General features: G+C 45.6%; 1 protein-coding gene across 1 annotated transcript in view; it reads left to right on the forward strand.

The window, feature by feature from the left end:
• The window catches only part of LOC139168794 (uncharacterized), a 36,809-nt gene that overhangs the window by 10,051 nt on the left and 572 nt on the right, over window positions 1–26,186 (forward strand). Inside the window, 20 exon segments of the mRNA XM_070754495.1 lie at window positions 1,707–1,856; window positions 5,151–5,278; window positions 7,147–7,255; window positions 7,869–7,985; window positions 9,372–9,433; window positions 10,416–10,550; window positions 11,588–11,773; window positions 12,764–12,845; window positions 12,848–12,865; window positions 14,235–14,376; window positions 16,985–17,168; window positions 17,682–17,781; window positions 19,297–19,337; window positions 19,339–19,416; window positions 20,009–20,046; window positions 20,136–20,248; window positions 20,830–20,978; window positions 21,260–21,354; window positions 23,165–23,243; window positions 24,243–24,351. Coding sequence (XP_070610596.1) covers window positions 1,707–1,856; window positions 5,151–5,278; window positions 7,147–7,255; window positions 7,869–7,985; window positions 9,372–9,433; window positions 10,416–10,550; window positions 11,588–11,773; window positions 12,764–12,845; window positions 12,848–12,865; window positions 14,235–14,376; window positions 16,985–17,168; window positions 17,682–17,781; window positions 19,297–19,337; window positions 19,339–19,416; window positions 20,009–20,046; window positions 20,136–20,248; window positions 20,830–20,978; window positions 21,260–21,354; window positions 23,165–23,243; window positions 24,243–24,351 — 2,115 coding nt within the window.

Consider the following 26,186-nt stretch of genomic DNA (forward strand, 5'->3'; position numbering starts at 1 on the left):
GGTGGATGGATGGATCGATGGATGATATAGATGAATGGATGGATGAATGGATGATAGGTGGATCGATAGAAGATATATAGATAATAGATGGATAGATGACATAGATGGATGGATGGATGATAGATGAGATAGATTATGTATGGATAAATGGATAGATAGATAGATAGATAGATAGATAGATAGATAGATAGATAGGCAGGTAAGCAGGTAGGTAGGTAGGTAAATATAAATGGTTGGATGGGTGCATAGATGGGTGGATGGATGGATAAGATATAGATAGATGGATGGATGGATATATATATATATATAATAGATGGATAGATGATAGATGGATAGATGATAGATAAAGTGTGAGAGAGAGAGAGAGAGAGAGAGAGAAAGGATAGATGGATAGATAGATGATAGATAAGAAATGAGAGATGATATAGATGGATGGATGGATAATGATAGATAGATGAACTATAGATAGATAGGCAGATAGATAGATATTTTCCACCTATTTGATCTTGTTTTTATTGCCCTGTACCGTCTGCCAGATGGTAATAGTGCTTCATAAAAACGGTGAAGTCGGTTCTCTTCTGATGATATTTTTTAAAAAGGAAAATAAATGCACAGGAAGCCGTTTGCAAAGACGGCTTCCTTTTCACCCACCCGGCACCCTTCAGAATTAAAAAAAACAACAGGAAACCCAGAATTTGGTTTCAAAGTCTGTCCGCCTGTCGAGAGACAAGTCAACCAGAAACAGGTTGGATCAGAAACGGGGGGTTGGGGGGAGGTGAGGATAAAAAAAAAGGGATCTTTGATCTATCATCTATCTTTCTTCATCTTATCTATCTATCCATCTATCTATAATTTATCTCTCTATTTATCTATCTGTCTGTCTACATCCACCATCCATCAATCTCATCCATCCAAAAACTTTCAAAACTCATTTATCTTGGAGAGGGGCGACATGCAAATCTAATATATTATTATTATTATTATTATTATTATTATTATTATTATTATTATTGTTATTATACTTTCTCCCCTGGTGGATCTCTTTCCTTAATGGACCTCCTCATCGGAGGGTTGAGTAAAAACCATTTCAACCTTTGATAAGCTCGAGATCTTTGCTCCAGGGAAGGCGGCTAATCCTTGAGGCATCCGTGCCGAGTTTCCATCAATATTTGGAGGAGCTGCGGTTGTGCAATTGATTTAGCTTGGTGGGCATCACATGAGCATCTCAGAGGAGCAGGGTGTATCCTCTTCAGCAACATGCGGTGGGGTTTCTCACGTTCTTTTCCTGGATTGTGACTTCGCTGGTTTCATTAAGAATCTTACGGTGACAAAATCGGTCCATTGGTCATTTTTCAGTGGGTCCGTGGCCGGGGTGGGATTCTACTAGTTCCGTCGAAACGGACACTCCGGTGCTGTCCTTGAAGACATTTCCTGACCCAACTATGGAACATCATCTGTGCTAGAAAGGAGTGGGTTTTGTGCAGAGGAGGAGGGAGATGAGGAGGGGGGAGCTGGGAGGAGGGACGAACGGGGAGCGAGAAGGAAGGAGGAGGCACAAAGCCATCAAAAGGCTTATTATTGTCCGCATCACAGGAGTGGGTGAAATTCCAAAGGTTTCTTTCACTTGCCTTGCTGAAAGACCTTTTGGGTCATCAGTCAACTTTTGGGACCCACGGTCTCCCCCCCCTCCCGGTCTTCCTTTTCAGAGTTCCCCAAAGAACTCGGACACAGGCGTGACCTTCACCGGAGAGGCTCCCTCTGCGACCGGCACTGTGCGGCCATCAACAACGTCCATGGAGTCCTGACGGACATGCATTCGGACTCCCATCCGTTGCTTCCCCTCAGGATCCCCTCAGGTAAAGGGGTCTCAGCCACAAGAGATGCTCGTAAGAGGAGAAGGCGGAAGGCGCCTTTATTTAGTCCATACGGGGCGTCCTCGATTTATGACCGAAATACAGTGGTACCCCTACTTAACTTAATTCGTTCCGTGTCCAGGTTCTTAAGTAGAAAAGTTTGTAAGAAGAAGCAGTTTTTCCCATAGGAATCAATGCAAAAGCAAATAAGGCATGCGATTGGGTAAACCAAAGGGAGGGTGGAGGCCCTGTTTCCTCCCAGGAGATTGCTAGAGAGGCCCCACGGAGGCTTCTCCCCGTCCTTCCAGCCCTGTTTCCTCCTAGGAGATTCCTAGAGAGGTCCCACGGAGGCTTCTCCTCGCCTTTTCTGGCCCTGTTTTCTCCCAGGAGATTCCTAGAGAGGTCCCACGGAGGCTTCTCCTCGCCTTTTCTGGCCCTGTTTTCTCCCAGGAGATTCCTAGAGAGGTCCCACGGAGGCTTCTCCTCCCCTTTTCTGGCCCTGTTTCCTCCCAGGAGATTCCAAGAGAGGCCCCATGGAGATTTCTCCTCCCCTTTTCTGGCCCTGTTTCCTCCCAGGAGATTCCTAGAGAGGCCCCACGGAGGCTTCTCCTCCCCTTTTCTGGCCCTGTTTCCTCCCAGGAGATTCCTAGAGAGCCCCACGGAGGCTTCTCCTCCCCTTTTCTGGCCCTGTTTCCTCCCAGGAGATTCCTAGAGAGGCCCCACGGAGGCTTCTCCTCCCCTTTTCTGGCCCTGTTTCCTCCCAGGAGATTCCTAGAGAGGCCCCACGGAGGCTTCTCCTCCCCTTTTCTGGCCCTGTTTCTTCCCAGAAGATTCCTAGAGAGGCCCCACGGAGGTTTCTCCTCGCCTTTTCTGGCCCTGTTTCCTCCCAGGAAATTCCTAGAGAGGCCCCACGGAGGCTTCTCCTCCCCTTTTCTGGCCCTGTTTCCTCCCAGGAGATTCCTAGAGAGGTCCCATGGAGGCTTCTCCCTGCCTTCCCCAAGGCCGAAAATCAGCCAGCTAGCACACGCAGGTGTGCTGGAACTGACATAGGGCAATGCCTTGCACGCCTTCTGATGTGGCTCTGCGTGCCACCTGTAGCACTTATGCCATAGGTTTGCCATCATTGTCATAAGGGATCACATGACCCCAGGCCACCTCAACCATCTTAAATACAGGTTTTTCTGATTGTGTGAGGGTGGGGGTGTTGTGACAATCGTTAAGTGTAGAAAAACGGCCCTAACATCACTTTTGTCGATGCCGCTGTCGCTTCCCGCGGTGATTAAAACGATCCGGTCGTAAGCCCAGAACTAGCTGTATCTCCAAACGCTGGGGAGCCTCGGCAATTATCAAAATCCTTTATGGTGTTTATATTTATACTCTTTAATTATTTATTCTTAAATGATTTTAAAGCCATAATTTAAATTCAGGCGGCATAGCAGGAATTACGCTGTCAGGCGTTGGGAACAGGAAAACAAATGGACTTTATCATGCAAACCAGCCTTGCAAATCAAATTATCCGGAGCAATTAAACGCATTTTAAGGAGAATGGACGCATTGAGGAGGCTGGAAAAAAGCTCAACCCACCCACTCAAATGTAAGGCCAGTTTAGGGAAAAGGGAGGTGGGTTCAAGTCCAAGCCACGGGGCCTGAGGAGACCTTTCTCACTTCCAATGGGTTATGTTGCAGGCAGGCCTCGCTTAGCGACCATTCGAAGTTAACAACAGCACTGAAAAAAGCCTCTGTTTCATACTTGCGACCGTTGGAGTGTCGTCCCTGTGATCAAAATCCGGAAGCGTGACTCGTATTTACGACACAGTGTCCCTGGCGTCATGGGGATCCCCTTTGTCGACCTTCATTGGGGAAAACCAGATTCACTTAACAACCACGTGACTTGCTTAATGACAGCGTTGATCCACTTAACGACGGGGGCAAGAAAGCTGATCAAATAAGGCAGGACTCATTTCACAAATGTCTCGTTTAACAATGGAAATATTTGGGGTCAGCTGTGGCCGTTAAGTCGAGGGCGACCTGGGTTTCTTTACTGGGTCCGTGACATATGACCGCAACGGAGCCCAAAATGTATTGAGACAGCATTGTCATTAAGCAAGTCACGTGATTGCTAAGTGGATCTGATCTCTAAGCAAATCCCTGCCGTTGTTAAATCAGTCACGTGGTCGTTAATTGAATCCGGCATTCCCGTGGACTTGGCTTATCACATGGTCGCAAAAAGAGGATCGTGTGACACTCCTCCCCCCTCCCCCTGGGACACTGCGACCGTCATAAATATGAGTCGGTTGCCAAGTCATAAAGGTGAGTCACTTTTCAAACATCCAAATAGAAACAAGGTTGTTAAACAATCCAACAAGGATGAAAAATGGTCCTGAGTCCGTTTTTTCGGCGCAAATTTCAAACGGTCGCTAAATGGATTGTCGTAAGTTGAGGACTCGCTGTAATTTGGTGGTGTCAAATATGGCGACCCGTAGCCCGGGGGCCATCCCACGCAGGCCCCGCCCACCCCAGCTCTTCGAAGGCATGGAAAGCGCTGCAAAACATCATGTGACACGGCGAGTTAGAGAGATTAACAGAGTTGGAAGGGACCTTGTAAGGTCATCTAGTCCAAACCCCCCCCCCCAAACAGGAGACCCTAGCACCATTTCTGACAAATGGCAGAAAGACTCCGGGGATGAAACCCCCACAACAATCCCACAAGAAGTTTGGCACCCGTACGAAATCTCGCAGGAGGACATTTTTGTGCACAAGATTTCACCAATTTTCGGCAATTTCTTTGCTTTTGCACATGCACAGAAGCCAAAAACTGCCAAAAATCGGCACAGTCATACGCACGGGAATGTCCTCGTATGAGATTTCGCTTAGTGCGCATGCGCATAAACCAAATCTTGCGCCGATGGGCACGCGCGAGGCCCACCGGATGTGCGCACACCCACGACAATCCCGGAGAGCGTACTGGTAGCGTCCGGTAAGTGGAGCCCCCTCCTGGGTGGTGCGTTGGCCTAGAGGCAGAGCTCTCTCCTGACAATCAGGAGGCTGTGAGTTCGATCCTAGGTAGAGGCAGATATTTCTCTCTCTGGGCAAAATGAAAATTTATCTGCCGAACAAAACTCCACAGTGGCGACAGGGAAGAGCAGACGGCCACTCACACTCAGCTCCATTCAGTTGCCCAGACATTAAATCATTGGCTGATTAAATTGTGGCTTAGTAAGATGTCTTGCTGCAAGGAATAGGGGTGCCAGGCTGAGGTCTCCACCGGATTTTAGCCCCCCTCTGTTCTCTGTGTAGTGGTCTCCAGCCAGGGCTGCTGCCTGCATCATTCCGAGGACGTTCCGACTTGTGACGGGTGCCTACAGAAGATGACGCTTATGGCGGAGAACGAAGTGGAAGCTCACCGTCTCTCCAACAATTACAAGGTTTGGCATGTGAAGGGTTGGGGAAGGAGGAAGATTTAAGATTTAATTGGATTTGTACTGATTGATTGATTGATTGATTGATTGATTGATTGAATGAATTTGTATGCCGCCCCTCTCCGTAGACTCGGGGCGGCTAACAACAATAATAAAAACAGCATGTAAATCCAATACTACAACAACTAAAAAACCCTTATTTCTAAAACCAATCATACCTACAAACAAACATACCATGCATAAATTGTAAAGGCCTAGGTGGAAAGAATATCTCAATTCCCCCATGCCTGGCGGCAGAGGTGGGTTTTAAGGAACTTACGAAAGGCGAGGAGGGTGGGGGCAATTCTAATCTCCAGGGGGAGTTGGCTCCATAGGGCCGGGGCCACCACAGAGAAGGCTCTTCCCCTGGGCCCCGCCAAACGACATTGTTTAGTTGACGGGACCCGAAGAAGGCCCACTTTGTGGGACCTAACTGGTCGCTGGGATTCGTGTGGCAGAAGGCGGTCCCGGAGATATTCTGGTCCGGTGCCATGAAGGGCTTTATAGGTCATAACCAACACTTTGAATTGTGACTGGAAACTGATCGGCAACCAATGCAGACTCGGGGCGCCTCACAGCATGTAGAGAAAAACCAGGAAACAGTAATAACAATCCAATTAATAATACATTAAAAACAATCTTTAAAATTCTAATTAAAAAAACTATCAATGCCATTCATTCAACAATCATACTAAAAACATTCATTGGTCAGGGGGGAAGATCTACAGAACCCCAAGCCTGGCAGCAAAGATGAGTTTTTAAACTCTTTCGGAAGGTGAGGAGGGTGGGGGCAGTGCGAATCTCCAGGGAGGGAGCTGATTCCAGAGGGCCGGGGCCCTTACAGAGAAGGCTCTTCTCCTAGGCCCTGCCAGCCGGCCTTGTTTGGTCGATGGGACCCTAAGGACACCAACTCTGTGGGACCTCACCGGTCATTGGGATTCGTGCGGAAGAGTGGAGTTTGGGTGTGTGTGTACTGGGAGATTGAAGGGACACAGTAGCCAGCTTAGCAATGGTCACTAGAGAAAGGAAGATATTTTTAATAACGCTTCATTTAGTGACCAAAGTGCCCTAAAACAGGGACTTAAAACCTGGTTGTTAGCAGCCACGGTTTTCACTTACTTTCCCTACCGGTTCGCAAATGTGAGGCATGCCACTTCACGTATGTACACAGTCTCCCGCGCATGCTCTTTTATTCACGTGCGCCTTTCACGCATGCACCCAGACACAAAAACATGGCTACATGGGACTGCGCTACCAGTTCACCCAAACTGGAAGCATACCACTTTTGGTTCTCACACTTGCAACCACTGCAGCATCCTTGCAGTTACCTGATCAAAATTTAAAGGCTTGGCAACTGGCGTGTACTTCGACAGTTGCAGTGTCCCAAGGTCGCGCGGTCCCTGTTTATGAACTTCTGACCAGTGAAGTCAACAAGGAGGTGGGGAAAGTCATTTTTTTCTAACCATGTATGTACGGTTGTCCGATATTTCTTTACTTTCATACATGTCCACCACCTGTGATAATATGTGCCCGATGTCCGATTCCATTTCCAGCAACTAATTCCTCATTTAACCAGATGAATTTGGGGCCCATTTGCGGTCATGTTGAGTACCTGTACCTTGTCAAAATTCAGATGATTAACAAGCTTATATTTTTGACTGTTTTCAGTGCCTGGGGGGTCACGAAATCCCCCTTTTGCAAACATCTAGCAAGCAGAGTGAGCAAACTGTCTCACCTAGCAAGGGAAAATTTGTCAAGGAATGCATGCTATACTCCTTTGGTATTCCTTTAGTAAATTCGTTTTAATTTACATTTTTCATGCTTCTTCACAACAGTTTGGATTTAAGAAATGGAAGAGTCACGTCACGGCTCGGCCTTGGGAAGACCGGTCAGAAATTGTCAAAGAACTCTACTCAGACCTGACTATCATTAAAAGTCCAACAGGTAAACTCCAGGGCATCTTCTTCTGCTATTCTAGGATTAGATCATTCTGAAGGGGAATAGGACTTTTGGCCTCCGCTAGTTGGATGAAGCTCTTTCCTCTGCAGCAACTGATCGGCCGCTGCCTTCACTCCCTCGCCCAAAGGCCCCTAGCGCTTGGCCCCAGCCCTTTGGTCACAAAAATCCAAATTCAGCCAAAGCCTTTTGGCCACATGGGACACTTCGCCACCATCCAATCAGAACGGTTGTTACAAAATGCTACTTTTGGAAGGAAAGAATGGGACAGTTTGCTCTTTCATACACAAACACACACATTGAATGAAAGAGATGGAAGGGACCTCGGTGTCCATCTAGTCTGACCACCTTCTCATTAAGGAGACTTACAGAATGATAGAGAGGGAAGGTACCTTGGTGGCCATCTAGTCTGACCCCCTTCTCATTCAGGAGACTTACAGAATGATAGAGAGGGAAGGGACCTTGGAGGTCCTCAAGTCTAGCCCAACTCCCTGCTGGATCTCTGAATCAAGGATTGACTTAGCTCTCCAGTGAACAAGACTGTCTTTAAGATTTCCAACAGGTGGTGTCCAGAGTTGACTTGTGGTCCTGTCTTCTCCAGGCTCTATGCTGACCTGCGGCAACTTCTTCTACCTGCTCTTCTTTGGATGGTGGCTCTCCTTACTCTACGTCTTGATCTCCCTCCTGATGTTCCTCACCGTGCTGGGAGCTCCATACGGTGAGGATGTTGATGCCAAATATCCTTGGAGAATGGGAGGAATCAGAGCGTTGAGTAGGAGGAGGAACATGGCGCCATACTGTTGTGGCCCATCCGCGTCCCGCTCAGCTGATCACGGATTCCGAGGATCGAGAAACGGGTGGGGGTTGGCATCCTAGGCCAGTGGACTTGTCACCTGAGTCTGATAGCGAGGAGGTCGGAGAGGATGTGGGGTCAGAGGCTCAAAGCCAACCAGGGCCTGTTACACCACCAGAGGTGCCCATGAGGGACTCGGGAGAAGAGGAAGAAACTCTTCTTGATGCCAGAGTACGCAGGAGTGTCAGCAGACAGGAGTGGCTGAACAGGAGGAGGTCTCTGTGTGAATAGATCTATAGAAAACTTGGCTACGCCTTTTGGGTCTTTAAGGGTGAGACTTGTGACGAGCCAGTGCGTAGGTCAATGTTTGAATGCAAGAGATGGCTGATTGGATTGTGATTGTAGACATTTTCTGTGAATTACAAATTAAGAAAACTGAAATCTGTCTCTCGGAGCTTCCTGCCAACTGAGTGTGAGTCATGTTAATTAGAGAATGGTGATCAAGGAGAAACTATTTGAGAGTTTGATTTACTATTTAAGATTCTAATGAGCAGCTGAGGCGAATAGACTTATTTCTAGCTTTGCTGATGTATTTTAACTATTTACACTTCCTTGCTACTAAACTATTAGAATTACCTGCTTAAATCCTGTCCAATCTGTGTGTGTGTGGACCTATTTCTTGGGGGGGGTGGCTCATCGCTGATACAGAACACATACATGTTCATGTGTGTGCAACACAAGCAATTCTCCATCTAAGGAGAAATATACTGCTCAAAAAAATAACGGGAACACTCAAATTACACATCCTAGATCTGAAGGAATGAAATATTCTTTTATTTTATTTATTTATTCATTTGTCCAATACACAATACATATGGAAGAGAATAGACATGAAGTATTTATTTATTTATTCATTCATTCATTCATTCATTCATTCATTCATTCATTCATTCATTCATTCATTTATTTATTGGATTTGTATGCCCCCCTCTCCGTGGACTCGTAATATATATAAAGATAATATGTAAAAATAGAGGAGAAGATATATGAAAGGAAGAAAATATATATGATATATGAGATAAAGGAAAGACAATTCTCATTGAATAATTTGTTCTGTACAAAGTTGAATGTGCACAACAGCCTGTGAAATTGATTGTCCGTCAGTGTTGCTTCCTAAGTGGACAGTTTGATTTCACAGACGTTTGATTTACTTGGAGTTATATTGTGTTGTTTAAGGGTTCCCTTAATTTTTTTTTGAGCAGTGTGTATACCTTCCATCATCTTTTTCCTCAATTCTCTTCCCGATTTTAGGAAAACTTTGCTGGAAGCTTGCTGGATATTTTCTCTGGCCGTTCGGGAAAGTAATTCAGAAGGTGAGGACGAAGGTTTGGAGGTCCACCTCGAAGGGGAGGCGTTTGGGGCTGATGGAAGGATATTTTTTCACCCCGGTGGGTGGCTTTCCCAAGATCCTAGAGTTTCCACTTCCTCCCAGCTGATTCCAGGATTCTGGGAAGGCTGAAGTCAAGTATCTCCCAAGTTGCATTTCTGTTCTGGATGATCGCGCCTGCAGGCTGTCAGCATTCCAAATAATGTCCAAGAAATAAATCAGAGTCCAGGCCTTGGCCTTCTTCCAAGTTCCAATTCATTATTAATAATATAATAATAATAACAGAGTTGGAAGGGACCTTGGAGGTCTTCTAGTCCAACCCCCTTCTTAGGCAGCAAACCCTACACAACTTTAGACAAATGGTTATCCAACATCTTCTTTAAAACTTCTTTAAAACTTGCCTTCACAAGTTCTGGAGGCAAGTAGTTCCACTGATTAATTCAAGAAATTTCTCCTTAGTTCTAAGTTGCTTCTCTTCTTATATAGTTTCCACCCATTGCTCCTTGTTCTACCCTCAGGTGCTTTGGAGAATAGGTTGACTCCCTGCCATGTTGGTTACGATCTATAGTCACCCCGACGCTAATTTTTCCCAGGTCAAGGTTCATCCCTTGTCCCCACACCCTCAAGTTCACCACGTGGACCATTCCCAATTCTCTCAACGTCCACGATCCTCCCCTGTACTTCCGGCTGGTGCCGAACAAAGGATGACCTTGAACCTCTTGAAGGAATTTTGTAGTGGCTGGTATCTTTCCCTCTCGTGCAACCACCCAACCCCATTTCCCACAGCCCTTTTCTACTTGTGGCAGGCCAAAGTCTCTAACTCAAAACGATGGTTTCGTTCGGCCTGACACAGGGGGCAGGAACTTGTTCTAAACCACAGTTCTTCACCAGATCAGCCCCTTGCTCCAGATTGGATAGCCCGCATTTCGGAGGGAGGAATCTCATCGCTTCTTCTCGCCCTCTTGCAGATGAAAGGCTGCAGTCCAGATTGCCAGATGAAGTTCAGCAAGAACCACGTCGTCGCTGAGATCAAGGGGCTGAAGGACACCACGCCATTGCTCCCACGACACAATTCGTGCAAGACGGGTGGCCGTGGTTACTGGGTAAGGGGTCTTTGGGTCCTGGCTGCCTCCACCTTTGTTTGGCCAGGAAAGAAGCAATTTACAATATTTTTCAGAAGATAAGACGCACCTTAGTTTTGGGGGAGGAAAATAGGGAAAAATATCTGCTGACCAGGTATTCATCTGGCTAGCATCCATAGTCTGGTCAGCTTCAGCACATTATTTTATCCCCTGGTTAAGGGCTTTAAAAAAAATTATTCAGGGAGAGTAACAATGGAAGAGTTTGCAAGCCAGTTAGAGCTGGGAACATCGTTAGCACCTGGAAAGAAACATTCAGAGCAAGTAGAGCAATGGAAAAAACCCTGCAAAGACTTAGGGCTTGGAAAACATTTTTCACAGAGTAACAATGAAAGAGCTTGCAAGCTGGTAAGAGCTGGGAACATTGTTAGCACCTGGTTAGGGCTGGAATGAAACATTTGGAGCAACTAAACCAATTACAAAAAACCTACAAAGACAGGGTATACTTATATTTAATATATTTATTTATATTTATATTTATGACAGTTGATTTTATACAGTGCTGCTCAATTGACTCATTGCCCATGTCACAGGCAACTATATAAAATCAACTGTCTTCAATGGGGATTTTAACGACTTTAGTAGAGGATTAACGAAAGCATAATTAATTTTAGTAGTTTTTAATAAATTTTAAATGTTCCGGAGATCCCAATGGCTGTTGCCTCTTCATTTATAATACACCTGGAACTTGCATTTTTAGGACAAATATTTACATTTACATTTACATTTACATTTACATTTACATTTACATTTACATTTACATTTACATTTACATTTACATTATATTATTTATATTTATGCTTATGCTTATACTTATATTTATATTAATATTATTTATATTTATATTATTTATATTTATATTTAATCTATATTTATATTTAATCTATATTTATATTTATTTTGTTGTTTGCAAGTCGTCCAGAAGCGTGTTCCTCCAAATGGGGGAAATACTCCACCTCGTCAGCCATAACTCTTACTCTTTCCCCCCCCCCCCAATGTAGCGACGGAGTAGCAGCTACGTCTGGCTCCTGGCCGGCTTCCCTGTGTTGGTCCTCGCACACACTCTGCTCTGCGTCATCTGTTGGCTCCTGGTTTTCTTCATCCCGACAGCCAAAATGAGCCTGCGCACCATCACCACCATTCTTCTCCTGCCCCCCGAGTGCGTCCACATTCAGCGGCTACGGAAGGTGAGAAAGCGGATTGGGACTTTCCAGGCGGGTCCTTTAATTACGACGGCTTATTGAGCGACCGTCGGAAGTTACGCCGGCGCTTAAAATAAAAAGGACTTTCCACCATTTGGGTTTTTTTCACGCTTATGACTAACGCGGCCTCCTCCCCACGGGTCACGGGATCGAAATTCTACACCAGTGATGGCGAAACTTTTTTGGTTCACGTGCGAAAAGGGGGGATGTGGGTGTGCTAGCAGGCGTGCGTGTGCCCACATCCCTTCCCCCCATACACATGTGCAACTCCCCCCCCCCCACATGGTGGCCCCTGCCTGGTAGGTGAAAAAGATGCTTTTTAGATTAAAATTAGTTCTTGAAGTTATATTTCAGCTTTTTTATATGACATTTTTATTGTTATAAGCTTTTTTTCATTACTCTTTTTTAGACAAATTATTGATGAATTGAAATATGATTTAGAATATTTTATTAATTTTTTTATATGAGAAATTTTATAATGGTTTATAACACTGCTAGGTATTGATGGGAAATGTGTTGTCATGTATGTTTTTAAGTTGGAGAAAAAAACTTATACTAAAAAAACCCAACAACAGTGGCGATAAATGTCATAAAATGGGGCAAAACTCACTTAATAACAATCTCACTTTGGGGCTCAGTGGTGGCCGTAAGTCGAGGACTACCTGCAATAGACCCAAACATGAGCAACGGCATTGTGGCCTCCCATAATCCCTTGCATTGGGGTGGAGTTTGGGCAACTGACCAGAGCTCAGTGTTTTTTACGGCCCGTCTGCCGTTCCCTGTCGCCAATGAGGAGTTTTGTGTGTCAGATATATTCTCATTATGTCCCAAGAGAGAAATATCTCGCTCTACCCTAGGATCGAACTCATGGCTCCCTCATTGTGAGGCCAGAGCGCCACTTCTAGGCCATCTTGTAGAACCCCAAAATGACCCTAATCTGTTTTATTCTCCTCTTGTCTTGCTTCTCTGCTCCAGACGGAAGTCCCTTAGACGCGGAAGTTGGTTCTCTGCTGTTACCGGGCGGTTAGCGCGTATTATTACAAATACGCCGTTGACGGATCAATGTCTTTGCTGTCAGTATCCTTTGAGATGGTGGGGAGGGGAGGTGTGGGCATCTCCCGCGACATCAACCTCAACTTCCGGGGTCTTCCGAGGCCTACTAACCAGTAGGCCTCAGAAGGCCCGAACGGTAGGCCTGTCACTCTCTATGACCGATCTCCATAAGGTCAGCTACCGGCAGGGGTAGCTCGTTGCCTGTCAGTAGTTGGAGAGACGGTCGCAAATGAGAACGCGAGGCTCCACCCAACCGGCCCGGACACAACCATTTTGGCTTTGCGAAGGGTGAAAGAACCCAAAATGGCGGGCGTCTGGGCAGGTGGGTGGAGCTTCGCGCTCCCTTCGCGACCAGCTTTCCGAAGACCAATAGGCGCGAGCAACTGGGAGCATCTCATTCCTGGTAAAAAGGCGAAGGAGGGTTCCATCAATTCAGGTTTGCAAAACACCTGAGGACTATGGTGGTGGTGGTGGTGGTGGTGGAGGAGAGGAAGAGGAGGAGGAGGAGGAGGGGGAACAGGAGGGAGGAGAAGGAGGAGGAGGGGGAAGAGGAAGAGGAACAGGAGGAGGAGGAACAGGAGGAGGAGGGGGAACAGGAGAAGGAGGAGGAGGAGGAAGAGGAGGAGAAGGAAGAGGAGAGAGGAGGAGGAAGAGGAGGGAGGAGGAGGAAGAGGAGGAGGAGGGGGAACAGGAGAAGGAGGAGGAGGAGGAAGAGGAGGAGGAGGAAGAGGAGAGAGGAGGAGGAAGAGGAGAGAGGAGGAGGAAGAGGAGGAGAAGGAAGAGGAGAGAGGAGGAGGAAGAGGAGGAGAAGGAAGAGGAGAGAGGAGGAGGAAGAGGAGGGAGGAGGAGGAACAGGAGGAGGAGGGGGAACAGGAGAAGGAGAAGGAGGAGGAGGAGGAAGAGGAGGGAGGAGGAAACAAGAGAAGGAGGAGGAGGGGGAACAGGAGAAGGAGGGAGGAGGAAGAACAGGAGGGAGGAGGAGGAAGAGGAGGGAGGAGGAGGAAGAGGAGGGGGAACAGGAGAAGGAGGAAGAGGAGGGAGGAGGAGGAGGAGGGGGGGGAAGAGGAAGAGGAGGAGGAAGAGGAAGGAGGAGATGGAGGAGGAGAGGGAAGAAGAGGAGGAGGAGGAACAGGAGGAGGAGGAGGAAGAAGAGGAAGAGGAGGGGGAGGAAGAGGAGGGGGAGGAAGAGGAGGAGGGGGAGGAAGAGGAGGAGGGGGAGGAAGAGGAGGAGGAGGACAATGACTATGGTGTCCATGGTGTTCTCTGAGCTTAGTGGATTCTTGCCGACGTTTCATGACCCAACTAGGCAGCATGATCAGTTGCTGGGAGAGGGGGTGGCGGTTTGCTGACCCCCCTGTTCCAGGTGCCTTTTCCTGACCCACGAAACCTTCAGATCTCCTCCCATTCGTCATGGTGACCCTGATTTTGGGCTACGGCGATAAACACAACTACTACACCAGCTCTGTCACGAAGTTCACCCTGGCCTTGCTCTCCATCATGCCCCTCTCCTACTACATCGGCATGGCCATTGCCAGGTGAGCCTCTTGCGACCCTCGGGTCACAAGAAATACAAGTGTGGTCCTCTTCCTGATCTCTCTTCTAAGTGTGTGTGTGTGTGCGCGCGCGTTCCAGGTATAGTTACAGATAAAGAAGCAGTAGCCATCATGATCTCCAGAATGTTTAAAAAATTATTTAAAATGACTAAAAACTACTAAGCTTTCGTCAGTCCCTACTGACTTCGTCAGAGTGTAAAGTCCCCATTGAAGCTTTTGTGTAATGTCCCTCAGTGCCCCCCGCCCCCAGCAGAGAAAGAGGCAATACACAAGGGGGAAAGGGGCAAGAGAAATCCCATTGTCATCTGTCAGCATGGCTAAGGCAGAGAACAACAATGTGAATTATATGTGAATTATTACGCACGCAGGGACTAAATTGAGCACCATCACATAAAAGCCAGCATCTCTTCAGTGGGGATTTTATGCTCCGATGAAGTCAGTAGGGACCGACGGAAGCTTAGAGTTTAGCAGGTTTAACTACATTTTTAAAGGTTCTGGAGATCATGAGGGCTACTGCTTCTTTGTCTGTCTGTCTGTCTGTCTGTCTAACAGATGTCCATGTGTCGCCTCTATATTGGTCGAGGCAGGCAGGGTTCCCTTGAGTCCCATTTGTTGGGGTCAAGGGAAAGGGAGGGTCTTGCCTTCTCTTCTGCTCAAGATCCCCATGGACAATTGGTGGGACACAGAATGCTGGACTCGATGGGCTTTGGCCTGATTCAGCAGGGCTCTTCTTAGGTTCTTATGTACCTACCTACCTACTTACCTACCTATCTACATTTTTTCCTGTTTTTATACAAAATTATTTAGTCATCAGTTCACTTTTACAAAATCATTTTAGTCACGGTAGTAATAATAGTGTAATAATAATGATGATGGTGATGATGATAACTACTACTACTGCTATTATGATATATGATATGATAATGATGAGAAGAATTAACCAGTGGAACAGCTTGCCACCAGACATTGTGGGTGCTCCATCCCTGGAGGTGTTTAAGAAAAGAGTGGCTAGTCACTTGTCTGAAATAGTAGAGGGTTTCCTGCCTGTGTAGGGGTCAGGCTACATTCTAGAAGTCCTCCAGGGTCCCTTCCAACTCTGTTATTCTGCTGTTCTTTTTCTTTCTTTCCTTCCTTCCTTCCTTCTTTCCTTCCTTCTTTCCTTCCTTCTTTCCTTCCTTCCTTCCTTCCTTCCTTCCTTCCTTCCTTCTACACCTTTGGAGGTTTGTCTGAAGTGGTTTAGGGTCTCCTGCCTGAGCAGAGGGCTGGACTAGAAGACCTCCAAGGTCCCTTCCAACTCTTTTTTTTTTTTTTTTTAAATTTTTTATTACAAATATATACACATTTACATACAATATATATTTTATATTAATACAAGGCTAAATCAACGCGTAACAAATACACGAACAAACAAACATGACAAACAAACAAACAAAAATATTCTTTAAAAAAAAGATCTAATTGCTTATTTAAGTACATTAATAACAATAACTATTCACTTAGCATATTTTATAATATTTGTACTTGTATTCCCTTCAGGAGGTAAGTTTTGAATGATTTTTGATTTTAAATTATTTTCTGGTGAAACATGTTGTGTCCTCAGCGTATACCATTTTCTCTTGTAGGTTGTCACTGTTTTTTAAATCATTTAATTCTTTCTTATCCGCCTTCTTTTATTCATATTCAATTTCTTTAATGTCATACAGATCTTTTTTTTTAAAAAGGTTTTTTGTATATATGTCTTTTGTATATATTTTTTTTTCTATGTAATGAAAAGGATATAAAGTATTGTTAATTTGATTTTTTCTTTTGAATTTTATTTCTTTTCTTAAACCAGTTATAAAGATGTATCCAGGTTTTATCGTGTTCGGAATCCTCTTTGTTTTTTAATTTAATTGTTAGTGCGTCAAATTCAGCACAATCTAATATTTTTTTAATTATCAAATCGTCTTCAGGTGGTTCGGGGTTGCTTCCAATTTTGAGCTATCGTTATTCTAATTGCTGTTAATATATGAATTAATAAGTAGTGTTTGTTTTTTTCAATTTTTTGATCTATAATTCCCAGGAGAAAGGCTTCAGGTTTTTTATTTATCTTCATTTGTAAGATCTCTTCTATCCAATTCTGCATTTTGTTCCAGAATTTTTTTATTTTTGAGCAGGTCCACCAAATGTGGTAATATGTCCCCCATTTTTTTGCACCTCCAACATTTTGGGCTTGTTCCTTTATACATTTTGGCTAATGTTGCCGGTGGAAGGTGCCACCTATAATACATTTTGTATATGTTTTCCTTATAAGCTGTAGATTTTGTTAATTTATAGTTCTTGGTCCAAATTGATTCCCACTTATCTAAATTTATGCTATAACCAAAATTTTTGCCCCAACTATGTATACTATTTTTAACGATATGTTCCTCCATTTTATAGTGTAGCATATATTTATATATTTTGGAAATCATTTTTTTTTCTTGGCCTAAAATTATCTTATCTATCTTATCTTCCAACTCTTGTGTTACTCTGTTATTCCCTTCCTTGAGTAGCCTAGGGAGATCCCCTCCAGATGGACTCCTTGACTCCCTCCCTCTCTCTCCTGCAGCATCTCGGCCCAAAGCAACTTCGCGGTGGGGGCCGTGGTCAACGCCACCTTTGGCTCCATCACGGAGCTGACCTTCTACATCACGGCCCTCATCAAGGGGGCACGTGAGAAGAACAAGTGCTATGAGGAGATTGTCAAGTCCGCCCTGACCGGGACCCTCTTGGGCTGCGTCCTCTTCATCCCGGTGGGTCCTGGGCCTCCGGTCCGTTTTGGGCTTTGGGGGAATCCTATGGGACCCCAAGTTCAGCACCAAAAGATCAAAAGTGCTTCTCCTACTCTCCCTCTCTCTCTCCCTCCCTCCTCCTCACCTCTCCCTTCTTCCTTCTTTTCTTCTCTCTCCTTCTCTCCCTCCCTCTTTCCTCCACCTTCCCTCCCTCTCCCTTTTTCCCTCCTTCCCCACCTCTCCTTCTTCCCTGTCTGTCATCCCCTCTCTCCCTCCCTCCCTCTCTTACTCCTTCCTTCTTTCCCTCCCTCCCTCCCTCTCCCTCCCTCCCCACCTCTCCTCTCTGTCCCCCCTCCCCCTCTCCCCCTCTCCTTTTCCCTCTCCCCTGTCTCCTTCCCTCTCCCTCCCTCTCCCCCTCCCTCCATCTCTTTCTCCCTCTCCTTCCCTGTTCCTCTCTCTCCCTCCCTCCCTCTCTCCCACTCCCTCCCTCCTCACCTGTCTCTCCCTAACACACACACCCTTCCCCACTTGCAGGGCCTTTGCATGGTGATTGGCGGCATCCGACATCAAGAACAAAGGTTCAACAGCCGCTCGGCTGGGATCAGCTCCGCTCTCTTGTTTCTGTCGGTGGGAGGTAAGCTGTGCAAGGGGGGTCCACCTGGTCCATCTCCAATCAACCCTAATGCATGGATGGACTGTCGGGCAGGGAGATGGATAGTTTATTATCTATTATTTAGATTTCTATGCCGCCCGTCTCGAAGTGACTCAGAGCCACATACAACATTATAAATGTAACAATATACACTACTCCAAAAATTAAAGGGACCCCTCAAACAACACCTCCTAGATCTGAATGAATGAAATATTCTCATTGAATTCTTTGTTCTGTACAAAGTTGAATATGTCCAACAGCAGGAGAAATTGACTGTCCATCAGTGCTGCTTCCCAAGTGGACAGTTTGATTTCACAGAGGTTTGGTTTACTTGGAGTTATATTGTGTTGTTTTAAGTGTTCCCTTTATTTTTTTGAGCAGTGTATATTAAAAAAAATCTAAATTACTTTTAAAGAATATGCAAATTACTAAAAGTGTTAAAAACCCCATAGACAGTGACACACACTCGTCCAGCCCCCACGCCTCCTCCTCCTTCTCTGATTCAGTTGCGTCCGACAAGCCACAACCACAAGGAACTGGGATCCAGACTATGACATACAAGGGTTTCTCTGTGACTGCGCCAATCAGACTGTGATCTGGATGGAATGGAATGGAATAGAATAGAATAGAACAGAATAGAATTCTTTACTGGCTAAGTGGAAGCAGGGAGATTGTGATCCCGTTGTATAGAGCGCTGGTGAGACCCCATTTGGAATAATACTGTGTCCAGTTCTGGAGACCTCACCTACAAAAAGATATTGACAAAATTGAACGGGTCCAAAGACGGGCTACAAGAATGGTGGAAGGTCTTAAGCATAAAACTTATCAGGAAAGACTTCATGAACTCCATCTGTATAGTCTGGAGGACAGAAGGGAAAGGGGGGACAGGATCGAAACATTTAAATATATTAAAGGGTTAAATAAGGTTCAGGAGGGAAGAGTTTTTAATAGGAAAGTGAACACAAGAACAAGGGGACACAATATGAAGTTAGTTGGGGGAAAGATCAAAGGCAACATGAGAAAATATTATTTCACTGAAAGAGTAGTAGATCCTTGGAACAAACTTCCAGCAGACGTGGTTGGTAAATCCACAGTCACTGAATTTAAACATGCCTGGGATAAACATATATCCATTGTAAGATGAAATACTGTACAGGAAATAGTATAAGGGCAGACTAGATGGACCATGAGGTCTTTTTTCTGCCATCGGTCTTCCGTTTCTATGTTTCTAAGTGTGATTGGACACACAAGGAATTTGTCTTGGTGCATATTCTCTCAGTGTCCATAAAAGAAAATATAGATTTGTCAAGAATCAGGAGGTGCAACACTTAATGATTGTCATAGGGGTGAAATAAGCAATGAAGAAACAATCAATATTAATAAAAATCATACAGTTACAGTAATAGTCCTAAGTGGGAGGAGATGGGAGATAGTTGGTTTTGCCCTCAAAGGTGGCACCTGTATGAACGCTCCTCCCCACCTTCCTTTGCTTACCAGGTGTGTTTGCCCCGACTCTCTTCTCCAAAGTCTACGGGAGGGCTGATCTGTGGGGAATGCCAGAATTTTACCCACGAACTACCCGGGCACTACGTCTGCGAGAGCTGCCACTTTGATTTGGTGAGCAAAATGACCTTCTCGCGGGTTTCAAGACGGCATCTCCGGGCGAATCGTTCCTCTACTCTTTCAGCCACCGAGGAAAAGCCGTCACACTTCCCCACCGCACTGGGCTGGTTCCCAGGTGGGCTGTGGAGGCTTGGATTTGTCACCTGGGCACACCTGGGGAGTCTTAAGGTGGCATCACCTGGGCACTTTAGGAGCATAGGCCTTGCTGGGTTGGGGATTTTTGGGAGGGGATGTCAAAGGAAGTTCGGATGTTTGTTTATTTATTTATTTAATTTATTTATTCATTCATTCATTTGTCCAATACTGTACATAAATACATACGAAGAAAAATAGACATGGAGTAATATATATAAGGGTAAAAGTGAACTTAGAGGAGAGGATATATGAAAGAAAGAAAATATATATGATAAATGAGAGAAAGGAGAGACAATTGGACAGGGGACTAAAGGCACACCAGTGCACTTATGTACACCCCTTACTGGCCTCTTAGGAACCTGGAGAGGTCAATCGTGGAGAGTCTAAGGGAGAAATGTTGGGGGGTTAGGGGTCTTTAGGCATCTCTGACCCTTTTCTTCCGTCTTGGTAGATGGAGAACAACGGGACTCTCTACTACAGCCATATTGAGTGAGTAGCTCTCGCTGAGTAGATTTTGAAAATTATATTAATATTATATTAATTGTATCATATCAAGCACATTGCTCTCCTCATGGCAGACCCCTGGTATACACAGTGTCCTTCATGCTGCCGGTGGCGTATATCGTCGGGCTCATCTTCACCCTGAAGACCCACTCCCACATTTACGACATCCACATCAGCGACTGCCACAGTAAGTTGTACTTGATCGGGACGTATGATGCAGTATGATTGTATTAGTGAGATTTTAATGGGATTTTTTACTATTGTTATTATTGCAATACAATTGTTAATCTTCTGTAAGCCACCCAGAGTCCTTTTGGAGTGGGCAGCATGCAAATTTAAATCAATCAATCAATCCGTATATGGCTCAAGGTGGACCCTCCCCCATCCCAGGAAAAATTTCCAAATAAACGGCACCCCAAAAAGTTTATTTCCACGGCAAGGTGGAAGGAAGGGTTTGCCATCCAGAGGAAAAACCAGACTGAAAATTTCCTGCGCTAGACGGACAGGTCCTCGATTTATAACCGTTGGTTTTTAGGGACCGTTTGAAGTTACAACACCTGAAAAAAAAGCAACTTAGGACCGTTTTTCACACTTAACGAATGGTCACTGATCAAAAATTCAGACTGTCGGGGAAGCTGATGCAATCCTCGAGTTATAACCGGTCTGGTTAGGTGCAAAGGAGCCTGTGCAAAGATTATTATTATTATTATTTATTAGATTTGTATGCCGCCCCCCTCCTCTGAGGACTCTCTTCCGGTTTTCCCCTAGTGCCTGGTCACCATCACAGCGCAGTGGTCCACTGGTCCCGCTGGAGAGCCGTGGTCATTCTTCTAGTGGCCACCCTGGGCATGTCGGCCTGCGCGGATCTAGCCACTGAGCACATCAGCCCCATTCTGAGCAACTCACCAGTGTCTCAGGTAAGGAAGGGCTTCAAGGCAGGATGAGACAGACTCAGGGATGCCAAGTGTATCCATGGTGGTGATTGAAACAGATGTCCAAGTGCCGCTTCTATGTTTGTGGCAGGCAGGCAGGGTTCCCTTGGGTCCCATTTGTTGAGGGTCAAGGGAAAGGGAGGGTCTTGCCTTCTCTTTCTGCTCAAGATCCCCATGGACAATTGGTGGGCCACTGTGGGGCCACAGAATGCTGGACTCCATGAGCTTTGGCCCGATTCAGCATGGCTCTTCTTATGTTCCTCCAGTATTTCATCGGCGTGACTATGCTAGCCATGGTGCCCGAGATTCCGGAGCTGATCAACGGAATCCAGTTTGCTTTGCAGAACAATCTCAGTTTGAGGTAAGTGCGTCAATCCACAAGGTTTGGTTGATAAGGTGGGTTGCAAAGTCTCTCCTTGAAGACTGTTTGGGCTTTGAATGTCTTAGGCCAGGGGTAGGCAAAGTGGGCTCTTCTATGACTTGTGGACTTCGACTCCCAGAATTCCTGGGCCAATCATGCTAGCTCAGGAATTCTGGGAGTTGAAGTCCACATGTCATAGAAGAGCCAACTTTGCATATCTCTGACTTAAGTCGTAGATGGAGAACCTATGGCTCACGGGCCACCTATGGTGGGGCGTGGCTTATTCTGTGGGTGTGACTTGAGGGTCATGTGACTGGGTAGGAGTGGCTTGCCAGCCATGTGACCAGATGGGAGTGGCTTGCCAATCATCATCATCATCATTATTATTATTATTATTATTATTATTATTATTATTATTATTAATTGGATTTATATGCTGCTCCTCTCCGAGGACTCGGGGCAGCTTACAACATATACTGCTCAAAAAAATAAAGGGAACACTGGAATAACACGTCCTAGATCTGAGTGAATGAAATATTCTCCTTGAATACTTTGTTCTGTGCAAAGTTGAATGTGCACAACAGCCTGTGACATTGTCAGTCAGTGTTGCTTCCTAAGTGGACAGTTTGAGTTCACAGAAGTTTGATCTATTTGGAGTTACATTGTGTTGCTTAAGTGTTCGCTTTATTTTCTTCAGCAGTGTATTTTAAGGCATATGCATTGATATATATTGTTAGGACTCTGTCCATAACTGTTGGGTTGGCAATATATTGGGTGCAGGTGTTGCAAACCGCCACAAGGGGAGCTATAGCTTATTTCTCTGAGTCGCCCTCTCTGTTTCTCTTTGTCTAGCTACTCACTGTTAGGTTAGCTCTGCAATCTCTCTGCATTGTAGTCATGTATTACAGCTAAAATGTGCTTAGGCTTGATATTTTTGATGATTATGACAAAGACGACTGCTGAGAAAGATTATGTACTTGGTAATATTTGGATTGTTATTCTGACATTAATGTGTGTGACTTTAGGCTGTTTATCTGAATAGGTTATTTCTCAGAGTAAACTTTAATTCAGGTCAGTGTATCTGTGTGAGGCTGAGTAGTTATTCACAACTAATCTCAATCCAAACTTTTCTGCATGTGCACAACCTTGGTAAACAAGGATTACATTAACACTTAAATGGAAATTGTGGAGAAAAAATAAAAATGTATATAGTGGTCCCTATACTTATGAACTTAATTCGTTCCATGACCAGGTTCTTAAGTAGAAAAGTTTGTAAGAAGAAGCAATTTTTCCCATAGGAATCAATGTAAAAGCAAAGAATGCGTGCGATTGGGGAAACCACAGGGAGGGTGGAGGCCCTGTTTCCTCCCAGGAGATTCCTAGAGAGGCCCCACGGAGGCTTCCTCCCGCATTTTCTGGCCCTGTTTCCTCAGGGGAGATTCCTAGAGAAGTCCAACGGAGACTTTCCCCCACTTTTTCTGGCCCTGTTTCCTCCCAGGAGAGTCCTCGAGAGGCCCCATGGAGGCTTCTCCCCGCCTTTTCCGGCCTTGTTTCCTCCTGGGAGATTCCTAGAGAAGTCCAATGGAGACTTTTCCCCGCCTTTTCCAGCCCTGTTTCCTCCCAGGAGAGTCCTAGAGAGGCCCCATGGAGGCTTCTCCCCGCCTTTTCCAGCCCTGTTCTTGAGAAGAGGCAAAAAAATCTTGAACACTCGGTTCTTATCCAGAAATGTTTGTAACTAGAGGCATTCGTAGTTGGAGGTACCACTGTATGTTGCCTTACTCACATCGCCTTCTGTGTCCTCTTTTTGAAGCATTGAGATCGGGAACTGCATCGCGGTCCAGGTCTGCATGCTGCAGATCCCCATCCTGGTGCTCTTCACGGTCTTCTACGTGAGTAACGGAGGGAGAATCTGTCTCTCGGGGAGGGGGGGGGTCTTTCCTCTCTTCCAGGTCCTGGAAGTGGGTCCCATCCTTCCTTCTCAGTCTGGGTCTTCCCTGGAATAGGAGGGATTCTGGATTTCCAGGAGGGAGGGGCTGCATTCCAGGGGAGCAAGAGGCAACTGGTGTGTGAGAAAGAGGGGGAGGACAGCTCCTCCTCAATAGTTCCCAGAATATATATGCTTTAATAGGAATATTTGCATACTTTTGCTTGGCAGTGTCGTTTAGAACCTTGGTCCTCCCTTCTCCTTCCCTCTCCTCCCTCCTTCTCTCCCTCCCTTTCTTTTTCCATCCTTTTCCTTTCTTCCCCCCTCCCTTTCTCCTTCCTTCCTTGCATCTATCGATCTTTTCCCTTCCTTCCTTCCTTATTTATATATATATATCCTGATAAATGAAAAAAGAAGGGAGCCTAGTATAGATCTATTTCAAGCTTGTTATGCTCTCGTCAGCTAGACACACCCTTACTGGGATTTGAACCTGTAGCCTACCGCTTGCAAGACAGAATGTTAACCTCTGAGCTACAGGTTCGCCTCCGAAATATTTGGGAATACCAGAGTGATTTCGACAGAAAATCAACCGTATGGCTCTTCCCTGGTCTTTGCATGCAGTAGGCCACAGGTTCAAATCCCAGTAAGGGTATGTCTAACTGATGAGAGCATAACAAGCTCGAAATAGATCTATGCTAGGCTGCCTTCCTTTTCACTTATCAGCAAAAATATGTAACCATGTAAATTATAGTTGTGGACTATAAAAAAAATTATCTGCATTGGATATGGCCCCTGCATGGGGCCGAGAGGCGAAAGGAAAACAAAGTTGCTTCCTCTCATGTTTTCTTAGTTTATCTTATTAAAGTTTTGAAAGTTTCATCAAAAAATATTGTAAATATTTGGCTTTCAGTTGTCAGTCCTTGTGGCTGCCGGGAGATTGACTTGTTCCTTTCTTTTCGGGCAGCCCACCGACTTTATCCTGGTCTTCAGTGACCTCCACGTCTACGCCAGCATGTTCAGCGTGGTCCTCATGAATTACATCTTCATGGACGGCAAGTGTGACTACTTCCAAGGTGAGGACGTTTGACAGACGTCGATGGCGAGAGAAGAGAATACGGGCAGCTCAGGGTTGAGATGTGGGGCTGAGCTTGGTGGTCTCGGAGCTGGGTGGTTTTCTTGCAGACGTTTCATGACCCAACTAGGCGACAACATCAGAACTAGAAGGGGGGAGTGGGATAGCAGAGAGGAGGAGGAGAAAGAAGAGGATTCTAGTCAGTAAAAGGAGAATCCAGATTGTTGGGGACAAGAGGCTGACTCTATAAACCACTGGAAAGCAGTATATGGGTGCTATCGCTAATTGGGAAGGAAAGAAAGAAAGAAGGGAAGTGGAGGGAGGGAGGGAAGGAAGAAAAAGAAGGGAGGGAGGGGGGAAGGGAAGGAAGAAAAGGAAAGGAAAGGAGGAAGGAAAAGAAAGAAGGAGGGAAGGAGAAGGAGGGAGGGAAGGGAAGGAAGGAAAGGAAGGAAAGATGGAAGGAAGGAGAGAAAGGGAGGAAGGAGAGGGAGGGAGGGAAGGAAGGAGAGGGAGGGAAGGAAAGGGAGGAGGGAAGGAAGGAAGGACAGAAGAAAAGGAAGGAAAAGAAGGAAGGGAAGGGAAGAAGGAAAGAAGGAAGGAAGGAAGGAAGGAGAGGGAGAGAAGGAAGAAAAGAAAGGAAGGAAGGAAGAGCAGGAAGAAATGAAAGGAAGGAAGGGAAGAGAGGGAGGAAGGAAGGAAAGAGACAATTAATGGGAGATTTATGACTCTTTTCTGGCCAGTGTCATGCAGCCAAGATCACATTCCTTTGATTTAACTCTTTTATTTCAGAACTTTGTTTGAGAGAGAAACTTTGCTTTTGAGTCAGGCCTTGAGTGGCTCATGTTTTCTAGTAATCGATCAGGCCAGACAGAAGTCCGGGGCTACAGAGGGACAACTTGTCTCCTGTTAACTGTTGTGGTTAGCTTGCAGCCAGGTCCTCTGGTGACGGACTTTGAGCCTGATGAACTGGGGCCATTTGGGCATGGTAGCCCTGTGTGGCTGTCGGAGGAGTCGGACAGTGAGCCGGAGGAGGAGGGAGATACTGGGTGTGAGGAGCCTGCAGAGGCTATAGAACCCCCAATTGGCGCTTTGGCAGGGTCTGAGTAGGAGGAAGAAGAGATAAGGGACCCGGTCCTGAATGTGCGGGTAAGAAGGATGCAGGGGAGGCAGGAGCAGCTACGGAGGCTCGGAAGGAGGAAGTGAGCACAGCTGTGCATAGTCTGCACTCCCAGAGAATATATAAAAGGGAGGATTTGGAAGGTGTGTTTGAGTTTTAATTTGGAGCTAATTACTGGACACCTCCAAGCAGAGCCCCTTCTATGCATCCTACATTTTTCTCCTTCTACCCTGGCCACATTGAGACACAATGGAGAACTTTTTAACAAACCTGTTGGGTTTGATGGCTGCGGAGCCTCAGATAGAAAGCCCCTACAGAGAGTGGCGAGGACAGTGGAGATTATACTTCCCGTTAATCAAAATGCTGCTTGTAAGTGCTACGTGCTTAGAGCTCGAAGCATTTATTAGAGACCCCGCACACCCATTTTACGATCTGTTCTTGTTGCTCCCCTCCTTTTTCTTGACTTTTATCTTATCAACTTGGCCTCATGCCTGGACTTTGGCAGTTTAAAGACATTCTTCGGTTTTCCTTTGTGCAGTTTAACAAACGTCCTCACAAATAGACTCTTGTTCATTTTGAAACCTTTGTTTTGAATTTTAATTTGGGGCCAATTACTGGCCAGCTGCCGTGCGAGACAGATTATTATTATTATTATTATTATTATTATTATTATTATTATTATTATTAATTAGATTTGTATCTCTCCATTTTGTTTTTTC

This window comes from Erythrolamprus reginae, chromosome 6, assembly GCF_031021105.1.
Source record: "Erythrolamprus reginae isolate rEryReg1 chromosome 6, rEryReg1.hap1, whole genome shotgun sequence".
Lineage (NCBI taxonomy): Eukaryota > Metazoa > Chordata > Lepidosauria > Squamata > Dipsadidae > Erythrolamprus > Erythrolamprus reginae.